This window comes from Malaclemys terrapin, chromosome 10 (assembly GCF_027887155.1).
Source record: "Malaclemys terrapin pileata isolate rMalTer1 chromosome 10, rMalTer1.hap1, whole genome shotgun sequence".
Taxonomy (NCBI): domain Eukaryota; kingdom Metazoa; phylum Chordata; order Testudines; family Emydidae; genus Malaclemys; species Malaclemys terrapin.
This window is the reverse complement of record NC_071514.1, coordinates 77998803-78021752: the sequence shown is the minus strand read 5'-3', so window position 1 is coordinate 78021752 and position 22950 is coordinate 77998803. Positions and strand designations below refer to the sequence as shown.

Here is a 22950-nt window from a genome sequence, read left to right as displayed (position 1 = left end):
CAACAAAAGTTGGTCCAGTAAAAGATATTACCTCACCCACCTTTTCTCTGTAATATCCTAGGACCAACGAGGCTACAGCACTACATAAAAAAAAATCATATCAGTCTCAAAATTAATAGGGAAGATCAGGAGCTAAGGCAGACTCTCTCCAAAATTAGAAGTGAATCAGGCAAGAGGTCTCAATTTTGGCTCATTTAGGGTTCAGCAGCCAAATATGGTTCATTTGAGGCTGCAGGATTGCTACGAGGCTAATGTGACTGGAGAAGTTTGGGGTCCAGATGGGGAAAGACTAAGCTCTGCATTTTCTGGGGGTTGGAGTTTTTTCACTGTAACATTCTTGCACTCAATTGAATATTTGCGCTTGCTATGACCATATAATTTCATTTGGTTGCTAATTCAAATTTTCATGAGGAAAATCGAGGCCTTTTTACTTTCAATCCCTGATAAATACCTTCAGTTCAGTGCCTGACAATGGCTGGGATGCTGAAATCTGAAAGCAAAAACAACACCATTCCCCTGTGCCTAGGTTCACAGCAGTCACGCTGGAGGAAAAGTGAGATGGCAGGACCGTAGGGAGTTGAGGTATGCAAGAGAAACATCACAGTACCTTGCTCACTTATCCCAGGATGAGTGTGTGCAAGCAGAGCAGGACAGGGGAGAGTGAGAGGAAACACAGCTGATTGCAATGTTAACCCTTGAGCCAACCGTAGTCAAACGCTAAAGCCTATCCCAGCTTGAATATGAGTTATAAGCCAAAGGCAGAGGTGGTTCTGTCACAGCCCCAACCTCATCTGTGCAATACATGGCCCATTTTATTTTAATAGAGCTTGTTCGTGTTTTTTTAAGGGAAATTAATTTCTTTGCTTTCAGTGAGTGAGTCTTGCTACTTTTCTCATTAAGGCCATGTATCCACCAGCACATTTCCTACCATTGTTTGTTACTGTATTACTGTAGGACATAGGGACCATAGTCATGGACCAGGAACCCATCGTGGTAGGCCCTGGACAAACAGAACAAAGAGACCTAGTGCAGATGCAGCTTTACTGGGCACAAATAGTTTCACCACAGCATCCTCTGTCCCTGCACTTAGTTCCTATCAGGGCAACACAACAGTATGAATGCTGTCAGCTGGTTTAACTAGTGCTCCTACAATTGCTTACATTGGTGGTAGTGCAACGGTGGTAGTTTTACTAAAAAACGCTAGTGTAGCTACAGTCTATGTCTTCGGCTGGCCCTTGCTGAGAGCTGCCAGGGGACTGTCAGGTTTGTAAGAGGTAAGTTAATTGTCCAGGCAAGTGTTGCATGGCAAAGTATGGTACAATGGGACATAAATAAATGATAACAGGGGAAAAGACGGTAAGCTCTGTTGATCAAAAACGCTTATCCCTTTAGCTCGGACACTAACACCTTTCCTGCATCGCAACATGATAGAAGGAGGCAATTAAGCCAGAGCTAAACAAGAAACTGCTGCACTGTATAAAGCATTGTGTTGTACCCAGGGCTGCTTATGACTGATATTAACAGCTTAACGAGCTGTTAACGAGGTGCTCAGTCAGCTGCTTTTACTTGCTGCATGAAAATATAGCAAATGATTTCAGTAAGCCTCTGCATTCTTGATGGGGAATTAAAGATGTCAGATAAAACTATCAAAACTATGTCTCAATCCTGACATTTTTCAATGCATTGTTTTGAAATTCCTTTTTCTATATGGCAGAATAACATGGTTTGACAGCAGTCTAACTCCTGGTTCCTTCCTTCCTCTCTTGACAATGGATTGAAGTCCCCAGCAACCTGCAGGGATATCTTTTTGTCACATTGACATTAGGACACTTCTTCCAGGGGCTTGCACTGGCCTGGTTAGATTCCCCCTTTCCATTATAACATCCACAGAGCTGAAGTTACTCAGTTTGGGTGTTTAATAAATAAACCTCTTTGATCTCCTACAAAGAGCGTGAGATCCTAAAATTACCTCTAACAGAGTAGCTTGGGTGGGTGACGGTAGTAGGAAATAGAGATAAGCCTTGTCTAGATGAGTACAATTCATATCCATACCATCAATGCAACTCCAGTGCAGTGGTGAAAACTCTAACATAGGCAAGGCTCAGGTGTTTTCATCAACCTTCCAGGGTCCAAAGAGATGCTGTGCACTATCCACACCTGTGTTACCACAAGTGAAGCTGCATCAATGGTGAATTATAGGTCTCATGTGGGCTTAGTGCAGGCAAATCCAGAGTGATGCCCATGTACAGAATGAGACTATGGAACCACAAAACATTTCACAGAAGCTGACAGGATCATCAGAGAAATGCTGGTACAGGGCAATACCTGTAAAGTCCAGTGGCTGATCACACAGATGGCTATGCCATTTGGATATAAGAGCCATGATTTTATTGGCTTCTTATAAGGCATAAGAGGTTGGAGAAAGGTATGTGACGGAAAACCCCAATCAAGATAGAACACTCACCTTCCCTCCATTTTCTCTTTCCACCTTCCTATGTTTTTCCTTTCTTCTTCTGCTTCGATTTCACTCCATTCTTTCAAGCAGCAATGTCAGGGAAACTAGCTCGCAATCCTTAACTCTGAACCCCAGTACAATGCTTCAGAGACCAGACTGTTAGTCAGTTTCAGATGTACTGCTGCTGTTGCTAGGCCCCTGTGCAAAGCAGAGTGGCATGGGGCGGGGGATGAGGGGTAAACTAGGCAGCAAGTGGAAGGAGTCAACTGAAACCTCTTCATACTCAAGAAGCTGAGGGAAGGATTTAATGTCTCTGCTGGAGAACAGCACCCTCCCCCCCACTGTGTAATGGCAATGTCCCAGTACCACTGTGCACCATGAAAGCTCTGCAGCCCCTTCAGATTTAAACAGAAAATCAACATCTTACATACTTCTTATTCCCCGCCCCCTCACCCAAAGAAGCCTTTTACTCATGTTCAGAAGGTAACTCTTACAATTAAAATACTTCCTACATTCCAAAAGGTTGGTATTTCTACATGTCAAGAGGGATCGGCCCACTGCCAGTACAAGATATTATAGTACAGATTTATTTAGGCAGTGGGGGTGTTAAGGTAAGCTGCACTTTGTTTAAAGCTTGACCAAAATGAAACCGGTTCCCCACCCCCACCTCTTTAACAGAAGGAAAAACTGCAGCGAGGCTGACAAACTGCATCCTACATTTTAAACTGATGCCATTTGAAATGGCCAAGATATTTAACCTCCCTCAAAATGGGGTTTGGAGTGGAAATGTTCAATTAACACTTGCAGCAACACTGGCAGCACTGTAATTCTAATCTGCAGACGCCCAGTCATTCACACACACACCTGCAACCAGGGGCGCGGGAACAATTTGTAGAGTGGCGGGTGCTGAGAATCATTGACGAAAACTGTAAACCCTGTATATGATAGAAACCACTTCAAGCCAGGGGGCGCTGAGACACCCCCAGTACCCCTAGTTCCAGCACCTATGGCTGCAACACACATGCCCCAAACAGATTGAGGGAAAACAGCGAAGAGGGCCAAATTAGAGTGACTGAAGTTGCCAGCTATAATGTGTTGAAGTGTTGGTTTTCCTGTTGGGCCTTTATCAAGAAGGTTCCAGGGACCTCTCTCTAGAGCAGGGGTCGGCAACGTTCGGCATGAGGCTCGCCAGGGTAAGCACCCTGGTGGGCCGGGCCAGTTTATTTACCTGCTGCCACGGCAGGTTCGTCCGCTCGCGGCCCCCCCTGGCCGTGGTTCGCCGTCCCGGGGCGGCGAGAAGAGGCGTGGGCGAGCGATGTGCTGGCCGCGGCTTCTCGCCGCCTCCATTTGCCCGGGACGGCGAACCACGGCCAGTGGGGGCCGCGATCAGCCGAACCTGCCGCGTCAGCAGGTAAATAAACTGGCCCGGCCCGCCAAGGTGCTTACCCTGGCGAGCCGCGTGCCGAACGTTGCCGACCTCTGCTCTAGAGGCATCATTTCAACTACATTCTGGAAAGCGAACAAGAGGAAGCCCTTTTTCTGTAAGGGCTGGGAGGTTTGAGATGGGGGGGAAGATTCCCTCTCCTCTCCCTCAAAGTAATTGGGGGGTGTGGGGAAATGATGCCAAATTGGCCATTCTGGAAGGACATTTGAAAGTACTGGAGAGGGCTTACATCAGGGGATGAAAACAGCCAATGAGGATAAGTCCTTGCACTCACATCTTCCTCCAATAGCAGAACGAGAATCAAAGGGAGAACACACCCTCCTGGGAGCAGCTCACCGCATTGTCTAGAACTTAGCCTTCAGCCCCCAAAATGCTGTTATCCACTCCTCCTTCCTGAGCACAGTCCCTGTTCTCCCACCTAGATATTCAGTGCCCCCCCCGCCCACTGCACCTTGTGTTCCTCCTAGTCTCGATCTCCTATTCATGTCCTTGGCACTCCCTAGCCTGTTTCTATTCCTTGTCTGTCTGTACTAGTCCAGACACTTCCCAGACGAATTTGAATGCTTTTCCTGCTGTAATTGACAGGAACAAAGCCTTCTGGAGTGCACTATCAGTGTTTTAGATGCAGGTGGGCAGGGGGATGAAAAATACACAAGTTTATGAGCTCTAGGGACATTTGTGGTGCTGCAGCAAGGAGGCAGAGGAAAATAATTACAGGTAATAGTGGGAAAAGATATTTGCTTTGGCTTCTGTAAGCTTTGTACTGTGGGGGCAAATTCAAGTCAGGAGGCGGTGGAGGGGAAGAAATGGTCCTATTACTGTCCAGACTGCAACTTTCATTAGACAAAGTGAAAGCAAGACAGATACTTTTCCAAAAGTTGATGTTAGCAGCCAAGGCAGCATTTCAATACAGGACTCCCGGGAAGAGGGTCTGCATCTCTGAGTCCTTGGCTGTGTCTTTTTGCTTCCTGTGCCGAGTCCGCTGTCAGAGCTCATTATTAAAAAAATTAAAAAGAAAAAAAATCAGATGCATCAGCTCCCGTGAAGCATGAAGGTCGTCAATGTCACCATCAGTTATAATGACACACGTCACTTTCCCCTTCCCACAAGTGTCTTCATCACCTGTTCAAAAGGAAAGTAGTTCTTGGCATATTTCACCCTTTCCTGCCCAGAAATATACACCTCCAGCAGCAGCTGCTAGAAAAAATTAAAAATTCCATTATATTTCATCCAGGGCAGCTCTGCTGGATGAGAGAAAGCACCAGTGTGTGCATGCTTGTTAGCAAAGGATTTGTACTGCTGCCTTCCATTTTATTCACCTCCCTAAATTAGGGGAAGCATGACTACCCTAAATCTGTGATTTATATTCAACTATTATGCAGATAGTGGAAGCTTCCTAAACTCCAGATCCCACCCCACAAGCGGATAACGACAACAAGCCAATGCTCCTGGCATAGAAGCGGCTGTAAAGGAATCTTTATTTCATTCGAGCAGAACACCACCTCTGGTAGCAGCTGTATTTAGGACCAGGATTAATATCAGTACCTAGGCTCTCACTGAACATTCACTGGCTTTCCAACGAAGCTGGAGCCCTGACAGCTGAACTGTTAAATGAATTAACAAGGAGAGAAGGGGGCCTGCCGAAGGGGCTGTGACTCCCTTTCTAATTTCTGTTAAGTAGCAGCTTTCCATTTTTCTGTCATTTGTGAGGAGCTGCACACGGTTCACTAATGAGCAGGGCAGAGCTGTGGCTGGATCTAAACGGCAACATTAGACCATTACAAGCATCTTCTAGTCCACTCAGAAGAGGAATCTGCTGGTCAGTGTGCTCGTCCCCTAGGAAAAAGCCGCTTGCATCTACCCCGCTATTTCACTGCTCAAGTCAGGAGACAGAGTGTCACCATTACTGCCCAGTCTTGTCAACAATCATGTCACTCTCACAGAAATATTGTCATCTTCCTTCTTGCCCTGAACGCCAAGTGCATCACAATGGGTACCCGATGGCTAGGATCCTTGCCTCTGAGGAGATGGGTGTTGGGTAAGGTTGATTAGTAGTAGTGGTGTAGGAGTCTGGTGTGCTGGTGATTCCTTCTTGTCTTGTTATAGTTGTGTTATGTTGTTACTGGGTTGTTTGATTTGATCTGGGGTAACCCACAGATCTCTATTTATTAGGGCATTTTAAAAAAAATGGTCAAGCATGTCCCGAGTACTGAAAAGCTGCATTACTGTAATACATAAAATCCAAACAAATAGGAATAATTTAAATTTAACAGAGAGGGAAGGGGCAGATCTGCAGGTAATCCTCCTGCAGAAAGTTGGTTCTACCATCTGTAGAGGGTAAAGATTAAGGATAAATCCTTAATTCAGACTATTTGAACTGCACATCAATGAGTGTGTAGGAGTTGGAGCCAACTCCAGCTTTTTTGCTGCCCCAAGCGGCGAAGGAAAAAAAAAAAGGAAAACCCAATTGAGCGGCCACCGAAGTGCCACCGTAGACCCGTATGTGCCACCCCAACAATGGACAGACTGCCGCCCCATTCTATTGGCCGCCCCAGGCACCTGCTTCCTTCGCTGGTGCCTGGAGCCGGCCCTGGTAGGAGTAATTTGGTGCTGATTGTGCTCCATGCAGCACAAGACATAAAGATGAAAACAGTGCCAGAAGATCTTAACTTTCTGAGACTAGTGGATTCTAAATTTAGGAATGACATATTCCCCCTCCCCCCAAATATATACCTTGCATCTTTCTCTCTCTATGGCACTTTCCTTCCAGAAGAGCGGTACAAGCTACAAAAGGACTCACTTTACCCACCACATTCTGCAACCTGTGGGATGGAATGCAGCAGCCATTTAACAGCAGTCATCAATAGACTATCTGGAGTAAGATGAACTGGTGTTGGTCTCCTTTTGTCTATGTGTGCTACTGGCGATGGTATGATAATCTCTATCTTTCAGTGGATTAGTGAGCTCCCACCCCCAGTGTTGGTAACCCTCACTTTTTAATTGTGTGATCTTTTGTAAATGGGTCTCCAGCGCCAAAACCAAATCAAAGACCCATCTCTTCCTGCTTGCTGTTTAGTTGCCTTTGCTACTGCAGCTAGGAAGCCCTGAGAAATGCCAATAAAACAAAACAATTTCTATTTATGCAGCACCTTTCATCCTAAAGGATTCCAAAATCACTTCAAAAACTTAAAATAACATACAAGCTATATAGAGGGAACACATCACTCCATAAAAAAAAGCTGCCACCTCTGGGTTGAAACATGACAGCCACTTAACACTGCACTGTAACATCCCACAATAGGTCGGAAAATCTGCAGGAAGATCCTAAATTCACAATTTCCACAGCACGGATCTGTATTGTCCCTAATTAGAGTAAACTCCACAAGGCCTAACAAACCCAGCGAACTGTGCTGCAGCTTGAGAATCCCTGGCTACATATGAAAGAAGGCCCTCCAGGTGCCTTGCAGTATTCATGAGCTCTTCATCCCCCTGCCACCCATGTGGGCTGCTAAGAGCAATATGTGGGTTGAGGGCTTTAAAGACATGTAGCAGCCTCCTTTTGTTGTATTTATCAGTGTGTGTGTGTGTGTGTGTATAAACACCTTGTAGAGATGAGCTATTAGTTATGAAAGGAAAATTGTTTTGAAGCCAGACATACTTGGCTCCATTTGGAGCTTCCTTTGCCATCTTTTGCAGGAAGAAGTTAGAACTCTAGCAAAATAACTAACTATCTCAATTATGTAAGTATCTCCAACTGGAACTGGAGAGCAGGGCCACCTCTGATTAATTGATGAAATTTTATATAACAGTGAACATTACAACTATGTCTGAAATAAAAAAGATTAAACAGAGTTAATAATTTCTTTTTCTTAGTTCACAGAAATCTAGTATTTAATATAGCAATAAAAAAGTCATCTCTAGAGTTCGAACTCAAACCTTTAAATCTTAGATTTAAGAAAAAGAGTAAAAGTGAAATCAGATTGGTTCATATAGCTGATTGGGCAAGAGACCAAGTGGTGGTGGAATCCCATCTTACCTGAGATTCTAATGGGAGAATTTGCTATGGGGAATGGTACAGAAGTAATAGCTGAGGAAGCTCACAGCTACCCCAGTGCCAGCCTCTCCCAGCTGGAGTCACTTGTAAAGAATGAAGTAGTGACATGGGCTGTGGGGGAAGATGACAGTTACTCCAATCCCATCCTCTCCCAGCAAGAATTACTGTGGGGGACAGGGTCCATGTTTCATGAAGTGTTCAAATGGTAAGTATTTGGTAATGAGCACTGTGATGACTTGTGCCTCTTGACTCTGAGCCCTTTAGGATAGGGACTGTAAATTGATCTGCAAGTTACACTTTGTAAAGCACACTGCACATTTCTGTACTAGATCCATACAAAGTAATGCAAAGGTGCATGGCAAGACAGATATCTAGGTGCTGAGGGAGGGTTTGCAGCTGGTTAGATTAGAGGCAGAGGTAAAGAGTATTCATTGTCTTGTGGGTGACTGGGAACTTCAGCTCCAGAGCTACCACTAACCTGGAGACAATCCCCTCCATGGATTCAAATGTTCAAGCTATGTTTGTGGGGGTGCATGCACAGAAAACATTGCCATGCAAGAGGGCTGTAAAATAAAAAAGAATCTACTTCCAATGTCTCTGTTTTATGACCCCCCTCTTCCTTTCCCTTGTAGTTTTCCTAATCTCCACTTTTTACTTCTTTATATTGAGTCGCCTTTTCCTCATACTTCCAGTTTCCCTTTCCCAGCTAATTTGGTACAGATGTTAATCTTTTGAAAATTGCTCAAAACATTTGCTCTCCTCTTTCTTCAGGAGGCATTTTCCTTCTTTATTCTGGGTATTGTAGATGTGTTAGCTTCTGAACAGCAAATGACTATGGCACTCTAGTCCCAACTTCTGCCAGCAGGAGGTGCTGCAGAAACTTGTGTAGGAATCTCTCCAATACCCCAGTTCCGTCTCAACCACCTGGAAAGTGTGAAAAAACTCAGGTGCTATTTAAATCAATTCATTTTCCATTTGCTTACCTGCTTCACCAACAAATACTTCCACAGGTGTGCTGGTAGGGCTCTCCCCAATGATGTTATATGCTGTTATTACAACTTCATATCTCTTGTATTTCTTCAGCTCTGGAAATTTAAATCAGCAGATTAAAAAAAATGGGCACTTTTAACGTCCCACTTTATATCTCCTTCCTTTTTAAGATCAACTTCTTCTATGCTCCATTTGGCCACTGGGCAAAAATTTCTTAGCTGACCCATAGGAAATACACTAACAGCTGTGGAAAGAATGACAGCAAGGAGAAAAGAAGCTAGCAAAAACCATGGCATTAGGGTAATTAATAAACAAGGGAAAGACAAGAGGCAGACTAGAATCATGTAAATACCCTCACAGAGGGCTGGCTGCAGCTGCCAGAGTTCCAGGATTTGCATCTGAAAATGAAATAACCTACTCTACAATAAATATTTATCACCTAACAGGCAAAAGTATCACAGCAAAAGTATATCGAAAGACAGGCCAATAGTATAAAAAAATTGTACTTTAATCAGCACTGAGTTTATTCACACAGGTGTGTTTGTGGATATGGGTCTGAATTTCTCCCCTTGTCAATACCTTTTCCCAGTTATCTGTGAATCACACTACACCCCAACCTCTGTGGCTCCCGGCAGGCCATCAGTTCAGTAAAGGTTCAATAAATCTGATCACAGGGGTCCTTCTAATTTCAGCTTCACAGAAGTATTTACAAGTGTTCTGCCCACATCTCTGAGTCAGAGTCCAGCATCTCTGACTCGTTTCAGATACACAGTAGATGATTTTTTGATACATCACTAAGGCTTTGCCAGCCTATAAATAAAACATTGATATACCGTAGGAAACAGCCATCTTGATAGGAATTGCAGCACTTGTCAGCGTGGACAGAGTAACTTTTATTGCTCTTGTTGTTAAAAAAAAAATCACGAGAAGGGTTTCAATGCCAGGAAAACGGAACATATGCGAGTTCAGGCATCCAAATGCGTGTGGGGCTAGGGCTTCACTTCTTTCCCCCCTAACAATCTGTAACTTAAAAGCCTGGGGCCAAACCTGCCTAGTGAACCATCATCACCAGAAAGCAACTTGCCTTTTAACTCCGTCGAAGCCTGTTTTATTCATTTCCAACTGAACACACCTCTGAGCTGCATACAAATTCTTTGGGCCCTTTCTAAATTAGCCCTCCACTTGCGGGAGTGCCTCAGCATCCCAGTGTTCGAATCAAAGGACTAATGATGTGATTCAGCTAAACTCAGATGGGCTGTGAAATATGAGGCGAACAAAATCAGAATTCATTTAGCATCAGAAATACTGATATGTTAGAGTCAATAATGCTTCACCTTCCCAGCAGCCTTATTTTTAAACTGTTACCTACTTGCAGCATCAATGTCTTGATATATTGGAAAGAAGCGTTTAAAGAAAAAGAAGCAGAGTCATTAATCTGAGTTGGTTTCTGCATGATTCGGTGAAGGGAACCATAGAAGTTTGCCCATAGTGTATTCCCAACCATTACAAAAAGTCAAGGCAGCGTGCACTTACGTGTTAATTCATACGTCGTTAATGCAGAGGGGCTATTCACTGTCTGGAAGCTGCTTTGGGCTATTCAGAGTAAGCAAAGCAGAAAGCTTGTTACAGTGCAGGGAAACAGTTATTGCAAATGATGTACAGCAGAGACAGAAGGAAATGATGCAGCACACACGTACACAGTTTGAGCTTTAGGACTGTACCTTGAAGGGCAATAAAATCACATCACTCTCTCGTAATACATCAAAAGCATCTCCCTCACAAGGGGCTGTTTCATTTCATCACCACAGAGAGAGTCACACAAATATACAGCACAGGGAAATGTACTGATTCCTTAGATTAAATAGAACAAATGCGTATAAGGGAGGCAAATTCTATGGGGAAAACTCCCAGCACTGCACTGAATTGTTAGTTCTCAGCCTACCCAAGCTTAAATGTGGAGCATCATAGGATAAAGTCCCCAAATATGGGACATAAACAGCTAACGCTTAAAATGATGTGGGATTTATTTCTTTAAAACATAAACTAAGTTTCCCCCAGTTTCATTTTCATGGTATTTACAGTAATAATAAACTGTATAAAAACAGCAGGTCACTGTGGAAGAGCGGTATGCATGGGTACAAATAACACTGTATTGCTTTAAGAGAAGAGGGAATTTTCTTTAAAAATCTCTCTCTCTCTTTCCTGAAAAAGCACAGGAGGGTGATTTATACTTCAGCACTATTAGAAAATCAGCTCTGGAACCTTTAGGGCCACATTCTGCCCTGACTTACACTATGTGCAATCCCATTGTAAATTAAGACCGAATTTGATGCATAAGCTATTTTAAAGAAAATCTACTCTCTATCGATCTCATCATAACAGCGTCTATAGGAGATAGCCTGGATGGGTTCTCCCAGTACTGAGAAATGCTGCACGACATTATCACATCATGTAAACCCTGCAGGGCCAGATTGAGCCACTCTTACTCACAGTGAGTAGAATTTTAACCTGAGAGTAATCCCATTGATTTCAATCATGGCAGAACCTTATCCGTCATGATGACATCTTATTGCTAGTCCACATCTCTCAAGCTACTGAGCCATCACGTGGTCCTCCTCTCCCACCTGGTTCTTATGGCCTTATTCTTCCCCCCCCTACTTTCCTTCTTCTGTTTAAATCTCATCTTCATTTTTCTCTTACTCTTCTCCTTCTCACTATTCTTTCCATCAATAAAATGTTTGCTGACTATTATTAACCGATACGCCAATGAGACTCTTGCTTTTTATTTATTTTATTTCCTTTCCATTTCTTCCCTAAATAATGACAAACACTTAGAAACTTTAAATATTCGCATCAGCTGTTTTGGTCATACTGGAAAGAAAGAAAAAAAACACCTTTTATTGAAATAATACATTTTCCAAAAACGCATCTGCTACCTTTTGTGTATGAAGCCAGAACATAGTGTACCACAGTAACCACCAGATGGAAATAGGAGAAAGCAGGAAATCAGAGTATGCATGGAGGGAGGAGAAACAAAGAGGGAGAGAGAATGCCACTTCAAGCATGCTGGCATGGACTGGAGAGTGCCATTAAATATAATGCAGTTTAGACCATAGTTAATAGCATCTCTGAGCATCTCTGTCCTATGTACTTAAGTGTTAAATAATTTAGCACCTGTGGCACATCCTTTCCACTGAGTAATGAGGGGTGCGGGCTCTGATGGAATGGTGGATTATCAGCTTGTAATACAGCAGTGTGTCTACTCACGTGTAAGTTCAGCTCGTAAAGCTGAAGGGATTTTAATAGTCTTGGACTCTGTTCCAGGCCCAGTTTCATACTCCAGCTCCCGGTAATAAATCCGATACCCCAACAGCAAGCCATTCAGACTCTCAACCTTTGGTGGCTGCAAGAAATTCACATTAGGAATGTGCTTGGTAAGAAGTTCAATGCAACAAACATCAGACAGCTTAAGACATTGGTTTAGACAGTCTCATCCAGAGTCTGGGTTCTGTGCGACAGGGACTCAGACTTCTATGGTGAAAACAGATCCCTCAACAATACAAGAGCAAAACATTCGTGGAAGTTACAAAACAACATTTAAAGGCATCATTGTTATTTTAACTCAGAGACAATAGTTAAAAAATGCTCTGGATTTAGTAGTTCATGGCTTATTTGATTCACAAGAACATGAGCTTTCTACATCCTGAATGCACAAGATCTTGTGTGTGACAAATTGTCTGGACAAACCAGTGGCAAAAAACACAGATGTGGCTACATGTTGCCTGCCACAAAAACAGCAGAAAAAGAAGCCAATTTTTCAGACATTTAGCAGCAGAAGAGGAATTCAAATTTTTGCAACAGCGTTATTATTTAAACAGCGATTCTCTCCTGGCTGTTCAACTTGAGGACAGCTTCTGGATTCAGCATGGTTGGAGATGAGGAGTAGGTGATGAGAAGCAGAATAAGGATTAGTAGTTTTAACTAATTAGGTGAAAAACAGGTATTTTGGTAATAGCCCTACTTCCATATGAGGTACTGCTGCTCATTGACATTTGGCTAGTGCAGAACACACATCCCTCAAGCCACATGTGTCTGTCTATAACAAAGAAACACACAAGTCATGAGAATAACTGCAATTTAGGAAGTGAAGGATGGTTATGGTCTCTCCCTTTTTGTGCCATGAGTATAAGTCTCACCTACAACACTCCTTAGAATATCAGGGTTGGAAGAGACCTCAAAGCAGGACTAATCCCCAGACAGATTTTTACCCCAGATCCCTAAATGGCCCCTTCAAGGACTGAACTCACAACGCTTGATTTAGCAGGCCAATGCTTAAACCACTGAGCTATCCCTTCCCCTTTAGACTGTCTTTCTTTTCCCCCAAGGAGTCTTGCACATAATAAATTGGGACCCCCCAGGATTCTGCTCGTTCCACTCACTCCTGCTTCAAAGAATCTTCTTTCTGGTTGAGGAGGAGTGAATAGAGTCCAACATTGCTGTTCTCACATCAGCAAGGTACCCTCTTTGGATACTGGGCTATGTTGAAGAACAAGAAATTTAACTTGAGAACTAAATATGGATCTCTAGCATAACAGTTCGGAGCTACATAGTAATTATGTAGGGCCACCAGCCTGGCCATCCATACACTTGTTATTTCTCTAGAAGATACTCTGCCACTCAATAGGACTTATACCTCAGCAGTGGAATGCTACTGCAGTCCCGCAGGTCCTTCTCCAACTAGAGATAAAAAAGCCTAAGAAATCCATTATACTGAGAGGAGAGTTTTTATCTGAGTGACTTACTTAGATATAGACAGGATATGGGAGTCATGATGGTTTGGAAAAAAAGTGTTTTTTTTCAGGAGCTCACTGTAGTTTTAATGTGGCAGAGAAGAAAAGTGACCTTGAGCCATTATTTTCTAAAGATCCATGCTCTCAAATTTAAGCAGCAAGGAACTGAAAGGGTAAATGATAATGCCTGTAGCTATAATGATCTTGCTTTTAAATTCCAGAAAGATCTCCATGTACTTTGGAAACTTTACAGAAATAACTTTGTCCATCACTGAAACGGTAACTACTGGGGTGAAATGCAGTGACAATACCAGGTAACACCCTGTGTAATTTTAAAGAAAGTGAAAACCAATAATTCAACTATTTAAAGCAGGGAAAGAGGCAAGTACTGGAAAATTTAAAGAAGAATTTGGTAACAGTCTAGCATACTGCTATGAAAAAAAAAAAAAAAAAAAAAAGAACATAACACCCCCGGCTCCATACCATCACCAACAAAAAGACACCCACCAGAACTGACTGTACTACAGAAAAATAATGCCTCTGCATTAGGGCAAAAAATATTTTTGGGGGGGGGGGGGTTGGTGCATAACCTAAGGCTGAGGGAAAAGGGAATTGCTTACCTGTGCAGTAACAGACGTTCTTCGAGATGTGACGTCCGTAAACATATTCCACAGCTAGTGATTGCACCACACCAGTGTGCATGTGTTGAAGAACTTTCTAGTTAGCAGTGCCGGGAGGGGCAGCACATGCATCCTTCATTTCCTCAGGGGCCTGCGTGAGAGTATAAGGGGTGGACCTGCTCCCCCACCTCAGTTCTTCCACGGCTTTCAGAGCCCCTAGCCTGTGGAGTCTGCAGTAGCACGAGGGGAGAGTGGGCCATGGAATATGTATATGGACTACATATCTTGAAGAAGATCCATTACTGTAGAGATAAGTAATAGTAAGTAATAGATAAGGAATCCTTTTCTGTATCGAGTGATAGTCCTCATCACATTCCACAGCTGGTGACTCGTAAGCAGTAGAACTTCCCGGAGGAAGGTACAAGGCATTCACACGTAGAGTGACTGCAGTAGCATCCTGCCAAACCTAGCATCATCCCTGGTCACTTGCACTTTGTGAACATGTGAAGAAAAGACCAACTTACTGCCCTGTGGATGTCTCTGAGAGGTATGCACAAGAGGTCACCAATGTAGCCGGTGCCCTTGTGCAATGTGCTAATTCTCTTCCAGGAAGAGGTGCCCCTGCCATCTATAACATGATCAGATGCATCTTGGCTATCCATCTGGATAGATGGACACTACTTGTCTCCTAGCCCTTTCCCCATAAGCCACAAAGAGCCTGGGGAATTTTGTGAGGGGTCTAGTCCTGTCAAAGTAGAATAGCAAGGCCCTTTCTTACATCCAACATATGCAGCTTCTTTTTAATTAGTGAGAAGTGTCATAAAGCACTTCAAAAAACATGAAAGACTTTGTTTACGGACAAATACTTTACTGTACCATTTCCTATATGATGTAAAAAAAAAAGGTAAACACTATTGAACAAGAGTATATAAGGGACACTAATACTCCATGTTATGTTATACATCTAATTAAAGGATATTTCTTTAATTCCACATGAATCTGTTGACAATCAACTTGTATTTATGCTTTCATGTTTTCCCCAGTCCTTTCCTCCTTCAAATCTAGCACAAATACTCAGAAGATAAATGGCCCAGGATGTTTTTCTCTCTTTGCCATGAAAATGATGATTTTTCCTTGAAAAGGGTACTTTGCTGAAAGGTCAGGTCTTTCCACTCCTATCTGTCTTTCATGGGTAAACCTCTGCTTTTGATGTAATGGATTATTTAGGATTTTTATCTATCTGGAGAAAGGCCCAAGGGATCTGCTGAGGTAGGTAAAGTGATTATGAGTGGCTGCCTGGATGGAGTGCAGCGGTAATAAGAACAATTTGTTTACATCATGTGAGTTACAGAAACTCTTGTGTCTAAAATGGAAGTAAAGTGATACACAATCTTGAAGTTAACAGTAACATCATCTAGAATTTTTAAAACCAATCTTAGAATATTATTATAATAGGCTTTGATGGAAAGCACTTGTTTGCTACTAGTTACATTTAAAAATAATGGACTGACTGGACCAAAGAAATGCAGTTGATCTAATCTACCTGGATTTCAGTAAGGCATTTGATATAATTCCACATGGGAAATTATTAGTTAAATTGGAGAAGATGGGATTAATATGAGAATTGAAAGGTGGATAAGGAACTGGTTAAAGGGGAGACTACAATGGCTTATACTGAAAGGCTGGAGGGAGGTTACTAGTGGAGTTCCTCAAGGATCGGCCTTGGGACCAATCTTATTTAACAGTTTTATTTCTGACCTTGATACAAAAAGTGAGTGTGCGCTAATTAAAATTTGCAGATGACTCAAAGTTTGGAGGTATTGCCAATACGGAGGAGGATCAGATTATCATACAAGAAGATCTGGATGACCTTGTAAACTGGAGTAACAGAAATGGGATGAAAATTAATAGTGCAAAGTGCAAGGTTATGTATTTAGGAACTAACAACAAAATTTTTTGCTATAAACTAGGGACTTATCAGTTGGAAGCGACAGAGGAGGAGAAAGACCTAGGTGCCTTGGTTGCTCACAGGATGACTATGAGCCATCAATGTGATGTGGCTGTGAAAAAGGCTAATGCAGTCCTAGGATGCATCAGGAGAGATATTTCCAGTAGAGACAGGAAACTGTTATTATACAAGGCACTGGTGAAACCTCATCTGGAATACTGTGTGCAATTCTGGTCTCCCATGTCTAAAAAAGATGAATTCAAACTGGAACAGGTGCAGAGAAGGGCTAGTAGGATAATCCAAGGAATGGAAAACCTACCTTATGGGAGGAGAGACAAAGTGCTTGGCTTGTTTAGCCTAGTCAAGAGAAGGCTCTGGGGGATATGATTGCTCTCCATAAATATATCAGAGTGATAAATACCAGGGAGGGAGAGGACTTATTTAACTTAGGTGCCAATGTGGACGCAAGAACAAATGGATAAATAGGCCAACAAGTTTAGGCTTGAAATTTGGTAAAGGTTTCTAACCATCAGAGGAGTGAAGTTCTGGAACAGCCTTCCAAGGGGAGCAGTAAGGGCAAAAAACCTAACTGGTTTCAAGACTGAACTTGATAAATTTATGGAGGGGAGGGTATGATGGGACTGCCTACGATGGTATGTGGCCCATCAGTGACTGCTAGCAGCAAAAATACCTAATGGCCAGAGATGGGACACTAGATGGGGAGAGCTCTGAGTTACTACAGAGAATTCTTTCTGAGGTATCTGCTTGGAGGGTCTTGTGCACATGCTCAGGGAGTAACCAACTGCCATATTTGGGGTCGGGAAGGAATTTTCCCCAGGGTCAGATTGGCAGAGACACTGGGTGGTTTTCACCTTGCTCTGCAGCATAGGGCACAGGTCACTTGCAGGTTTAAACTAATGTAAATGGTGAATTTGCTGTAACTTGAAGTCTTTAAACCATGATTTGAGGACGTCAGTAACTCAGACAGAGGTTAGGGGTCTATTACAGGAGTGGGTGGGTGAGGTTCTGTGGCGTGCAGGAGGTCAGACCAGATGATCACACTGGTCCCTTTTGACCTTAAAGTCTATAAGTGGATTCAAAGAGAGATGGTGCATTTGGATTTTATTTTGTGAGTTATTAACAACATACAAAGTTAAAAATTCAGGTTTGCTTGGAACTTGACAGTCTTCCTTCCCCTCCTCCCCATTTAGACTGGCTGGTGTTTTCAGTTTTACATTATTCTTTAACACTGATGCAGAATGCCCTGTTAGTTGTAGGCTACTGTGGGATTTGAGATTTGTATTTATTTGAAAAATAAAGTACGGCTGAATTACTGTGATCCCATATAAGACATGTCGTAATGACAAGTAATTGCCTGCAACTCCCTTGACGTGGCCTGGCACAACTATCCCATTTCATTTTCATGAAGTATAAAGGATCCAGTTACCTAAACAACCACCTATTTCACATTAATTACCCCCCCAATAATCAGTCAATTGGACAATTTTTTTTATTGTACACTACATTTCACATTCCCTGTTTGTCCTTGCAAAGGACTATATTGATTTGGAGGTGGGGCAATTGATTAATACCTATACTAGCTCCATTGGTAAAGTTGTCCAATATGTCTTCCATTTGTCAACATGCAGTAAAAGTGAGAGAGTTACAAAGTGCGTTGCTGCATGAACATGTGCTCACTACTCATTTGAATAGCCAGACATACCTTCTAAGTACTGTTGCATGGCAATAAACAGGCCTCCATACATAAAAGAAAATTCTTCCACCATGCAAGAAGCCTGGTCTACACTGTAAACAGTATGTTTTCCGCTAGAATGCAACCTGTCAAAGATGCACTTCTTATTTGGGCAGAAGTCTATCTTAGGCATAGGGTGGGACAGAATTTCTGGCACAGGTCACAGATCCAATGGGTTAACCCATTGGGTTTTCTGTATTAATGCTCACTAGCAAGAGGAAGTCTCGAGTAATAGCACACAAAGAGTTCCAGGAAATCTAAGTAGCCCCAGGCCAGACTGAAAAAAATAGGAATAGAAACTGAAAATGCATATATTTCTAAAGCAGATATGGCATGGTTACTCTCAGCATCCATTATTCTGGAGAAACTTTCTTTTTGAGGTCTAAAGAATGGAAGAGCCCAAGTGTACGTGGAATTCCTTGGAGATCTGAATGTTGTCTTAGACACAGCACATTTGCCTGTTTTATCAACTGAAGGAGATTATATGCAATCTGAACTGAATGAGATTTTTGTTCCCTGATCCTTACCAACTCTGACAATGACTCTGCTGTGTATTGTACAGGCAAACTGTGATACCTAGTAATATCAGCAAGATGACAGTACTACTTGTAAGAGAAACATTCTCAGGCATCTGTAGAAACCCCTTTATGTCTCCTGTCTCCCTCAAGGTGCATAACTACCCAGTCCCCCTTAGACTAAAAGCCAGGAACCAGAAATTTACATCTTTCATCATAACATATAACTGGATCAGCAGCAGGGAACTAGGCTGCAGTCTTTCTAGTGTGCTTTAATACTCACTTTGCAGAGTAGTTATTCACTGCATTGTGCCATTAGGCGAACAAAGTTCATCAATCTTAGGTCACCGTAGAAATGTTTTAGTAATTTTTGTATTTTACCTACCTGCCACTGAACGAGGACAGAGGAGGTAGTGTGGGGAGTTACTGACACAGAACGTGGAGGTTCACCTGGAACTAAACAAAATCCAAAACACAATAAAAGGTTATAATACTGTGGCAAAACACAGAAAACTTACTCCATCAACCCCTCCTTCCTTCACTACTGATCTTTCTGTCCCAGCTTCAGTGTTATGTTGCTCAATGGAAAGAGAGTGGACAAGAGTACTCCTATGCATGGTCAGTTACCTACCATACTTCCCCTCTGTCTAGGCCAGTGGTTCTCAAACTAGGGCCGCCGCTTGTTCAGGGAAAGCCCCTGGTGGGCCGGTTTGTTTACTGGCTGTGGTTCGCCGCTCCAGGCCGATGGGGACTGTGGGAAGGGCGCGGGTCGAGGGATGTGCTGGCCACCCTTCCTGCAGCCCCCATTGGCCTGGAGTGGCTGACTGCGGCCAGTGGGAGCCGCGATCAGCCAAACCCGCGGACGTGGCAGGTAAACAAACTGGCCTAGCCCGCCAGGGGCTTTCCCTGAACAAGCGGCGGCCCTAGTTTGAGAACCACTGGTCTAGGCTACCTCTCTTAACACCCAGTATGTATCAGCTCAGAAATAAAGAAGGAAAAGCTTATCAGGTGCTCACAGCTCTCCACAGTGTAATGCACTAGGTTTGCTCAGCAGATTAAACTATTACACTTTGCTAAGGAGGTGAGAATTTTTGCAATTTTTACCCATTTGATTGTAAGGAGGCCAAACTGTTCTGGATTCCCTGTAACTAAACTCAAAGTAAATTAAACACACCTCAGCCATTTGGATGGACTGCAGCCTAATGTGGATCATGAGTGAAAACAATTGAAGACATTTCTTCAAACATATGCACAGCTCCACATTTATTTTTAATGATCCCTTGTAAATTATTCAATTTCTGCAAAGATAATGGTTGGCACAGAGTTTGGAAACCAATGAAACAGAGTTTAATTCCATTTGGAGACTCTTGAAAACTTGGTTCATTTTCAGAGGGCACACCAGGACACTTAAAGCTGCCTGTTATTAATTCAGCTCTTTACCACCCATATCAATTGTTTGTGAACAGAGCTGTTTTTAACTGGGTGGGTACCACAGTCTAAGGCACACAATGGAATTAAATCCACTGGAAAGTGTGTTCTAGAGGTTATAGCGAGCTCTACCCACGCCCCATCTCATGCCAAGGACAGGATCTTATTCCCTCTCCATCTCTCTTACCATCCTGCAGAGTAGTGACTGCTTCTGTCTCAGCACTGAAGTCACTATCTCCAATATCATTGGTTGCTTTCAGACGCAGCTTATAAGAGGTAAATGGGTTCAGCCTGTAAAACATAATAATAAGGATGAGGAATGAATTCTCTTCACAAGCTGTCTGAGACCAAACCTCTTACAAAGAACCTGCCCAAAGGCAAATTAAATTATTAGAATAGTTCATTTCCTTTTAAGACTCCTCCCTTTCTATCTGGCCTTGTCCTTCCTAGTAGCACTGGATTTGCTCAAACTCTCCACTGTTGTCATCACCTTCTCAAATATCGACTGGACAGAGTTCTTAAAGACAGGCATTTTGTGCTCTTGATGGTCTACAGAATAGTCATAGCTATGATTCACAGATAGATCTATGGTAGCTTTTGGTTCTGGAAAAGGGCACGTCTTATTAATAATAATAGAATTCAGCATGTATATTAGTGTTTCAGAGCTTCAGAGCACTGTTCATATTTTATGTAATATATCCTCACAACACACCTGTGGAGCAGCTAAAGACTATCATCTTCATTTTACAGATAGGGAAACTAAGCTAAAGAGAGGTTAGATGATTTCCCCAGGGCCACCCAGTGAGTCAACAGCACAGCAGGCATTAACTCTGAGGCCACCAGTCTCCCAGTTAATCCTCTAGATCATGCTGCAAGATTGGCATGTTTCATTCCTATGCAATTTCAAGCTAATGCTATTCCCTGAAATATTTGGTATAGACAGTGACTGCAGATTCTCTACAGTTCTTCTGTATACGCATGGCTTTAAGATATGCAAAGAGCAACTTTCAACTGATATAACCTTAGCAAAGCTTCTTCTAGCTTTTCTTTTGACTCACCTTCAAAAGCTTCAATTTCCAGGCTACAAGTTATGGGGAGTTTTTAGCCCACTAGCACTGATCAAGCTAGTGCGAGTGTCTCCCCTTGTGCTGAGAATCCACCCCCAGTGCTGAGACATGCCCACTATCTCTCAGGAGCTAATTAAGGCTGGATAACACAGTTTAAACACTAATGTAATCTATACATTTCAGTATGGAAAATACAGATAAAATGGCCCTAATTTCCTCTGAAAAAAGGTCAAGGGCTCCCACAGAAATAATCACGTTGCATTGATGGGGTGAGTTTTAACATAAGCCTCTATTGAAAGTTCTGTAATTATTTGTATTTTCCAGAGCACTGGAGTCAGAGGGCTGGAAAAGATGACCTACAAGGAGAAACTTTATGTTAAGCTGACTGGTCTGTAATTCCCCGGGTTGCCCTTATTCCCCTTTTTATAGATGGGCCCTATACTTGCCCTTTTCCAGTCCTCTGGAATCTCTCCCGTCTTCCATGACAGCGATTATCTTCTAAAAGTCATGGAAGATGGGAGAGATTCCAGAGGACTGGAAAAGCGCTAATATAGTGCCCATCTATAAAAAGGGAAATAAGGACAACCCAAGGAATTACAGAGCAGTCATCTTAACTTCAGTACCCGGAAAGATAATGCAGCAAATAGTTAAACAATCAATTTGCAAACACCTAGAAGATAATAAGATGATAAGTGACTGTCAGCATGGATTTGTCAAGAACAAATTGTATCAAAGCAACCCAATAGCTTTCTTTGACAGGGTAACAAAACTTGTGGATGGGGGGAAGTGGTAGATGTGGTATATCTTGACTTTAGTAAGTCTTTTAATACTGTCTCCTATGACCTTCTCATAAACAAACTAGGGAAATACAGCCTAGATGAAGCTACTATAGGGTTCCCAGAGAGTAATTATCAATGGTTCACAGTCAAGCTGGAAGGGCATATCGTGGGGATCAGTTCTGGATCCAGTTCTGTTCAATATCTTCATCAATGATTTAGATAATGGCATAGAGAGTATAGTTATAAAATTTGCAGATGATACCAAGCTGGGAGGGGTTGCAAGTGCTTTGGATAGGATTAAAATTCGAAACAATCTGGACAAACTGGAGAAATGGTCTGAAGTAAATAGGATGAAATTCAATAAGGACAAATGCAAAGTACTCCACTTAGGAAGGAACAGTCAGTTGCACACATACAAAATGGGAAATGACTGCCTAGGAAGGAGTACTGTGGGAAGGGATCTGGGGGTCATAGTGGATGACAAGCTACGTATGAGTCAACAGTGTAACACTGTTGCAAAAAAGGCAAACATCATTGTGGGATGTATTAGCAGGAGTCCTAAGCAAGACACAAGAAGTAATTCTCCCGCTGTACTCTGCACTAATACAGCCTCAACTGAAGTATTATGTCCAGTTCTGCGCCACATTTCAGGAAAGATGTGGAGAAAGTCCAGCGAAGAGCAACAAAAATGACTAGAGGTCTAGAAAACTTGACCTATGAGGAAAGATTGAAAAAATTGGGTTTGTTTAGTCTGGAGAAGAAAAGACTGAGAGGTGACGTGATAACACTTTTCAAGTTTATAAAAGGTTGTTGCAAGGATTAGGGTAACAAATTGTCCTCCTTAATCTCTGAGGATATGACAAGAAGCAACGAGCTTGAATTGCAGCAACAGCGGTTTGGGTTGGACATTAGGAAAACCTTCCTAAATATCAGGGTGGTTAAGCACTGGAATAAATTGCCAAGGGAGATTGTGGAATCTGCATCATTGGAGATTTTTAAGAGCAGGTTAGACAAACACCTGCCAGGAATAGTCTACCTAATACTTAGTTCTGCCATGAATGCAGGAGACTGGACTAGATAAACTCTTGAGGTCTCCCTCAGTCCTAC

General features: G+C 42.6%; 1 protein-coding gene across 1 annotated transcript in view; it reads right to left on the bottom strand.

Moving 5' to 3' along the window:
- The window catches only part of SDK1 (sidekick cell adhesion molecule 1), a 660854-nt gene that overhangs the window by 57121 nt on the left and 580783 nt on the right, over positions 1 to 22950 (bottom strand). The window contains exons 31-34 of the mRNA XM_054042917.1: positions 20185 to 20288; positions 18955 to 19025; positions 12211 to 12346; positions 8937 to 9038 (exon numbers count right to left, since the gene is read on the bottom strand). Of these exons, the coding sequence (XP_053898892.1) occupies positions 8937 to 9038; positions 12211 to 12346; positions 18955 to 19025; positions 20185 to 20288 (413 nt within the window). The remainder of the gene's footprint in view (positions 1 to 8936; positions 9039 to 12210; positions 12347 to 18954; positions 19026 to 20184; positions 20289 to 22950) is intronic.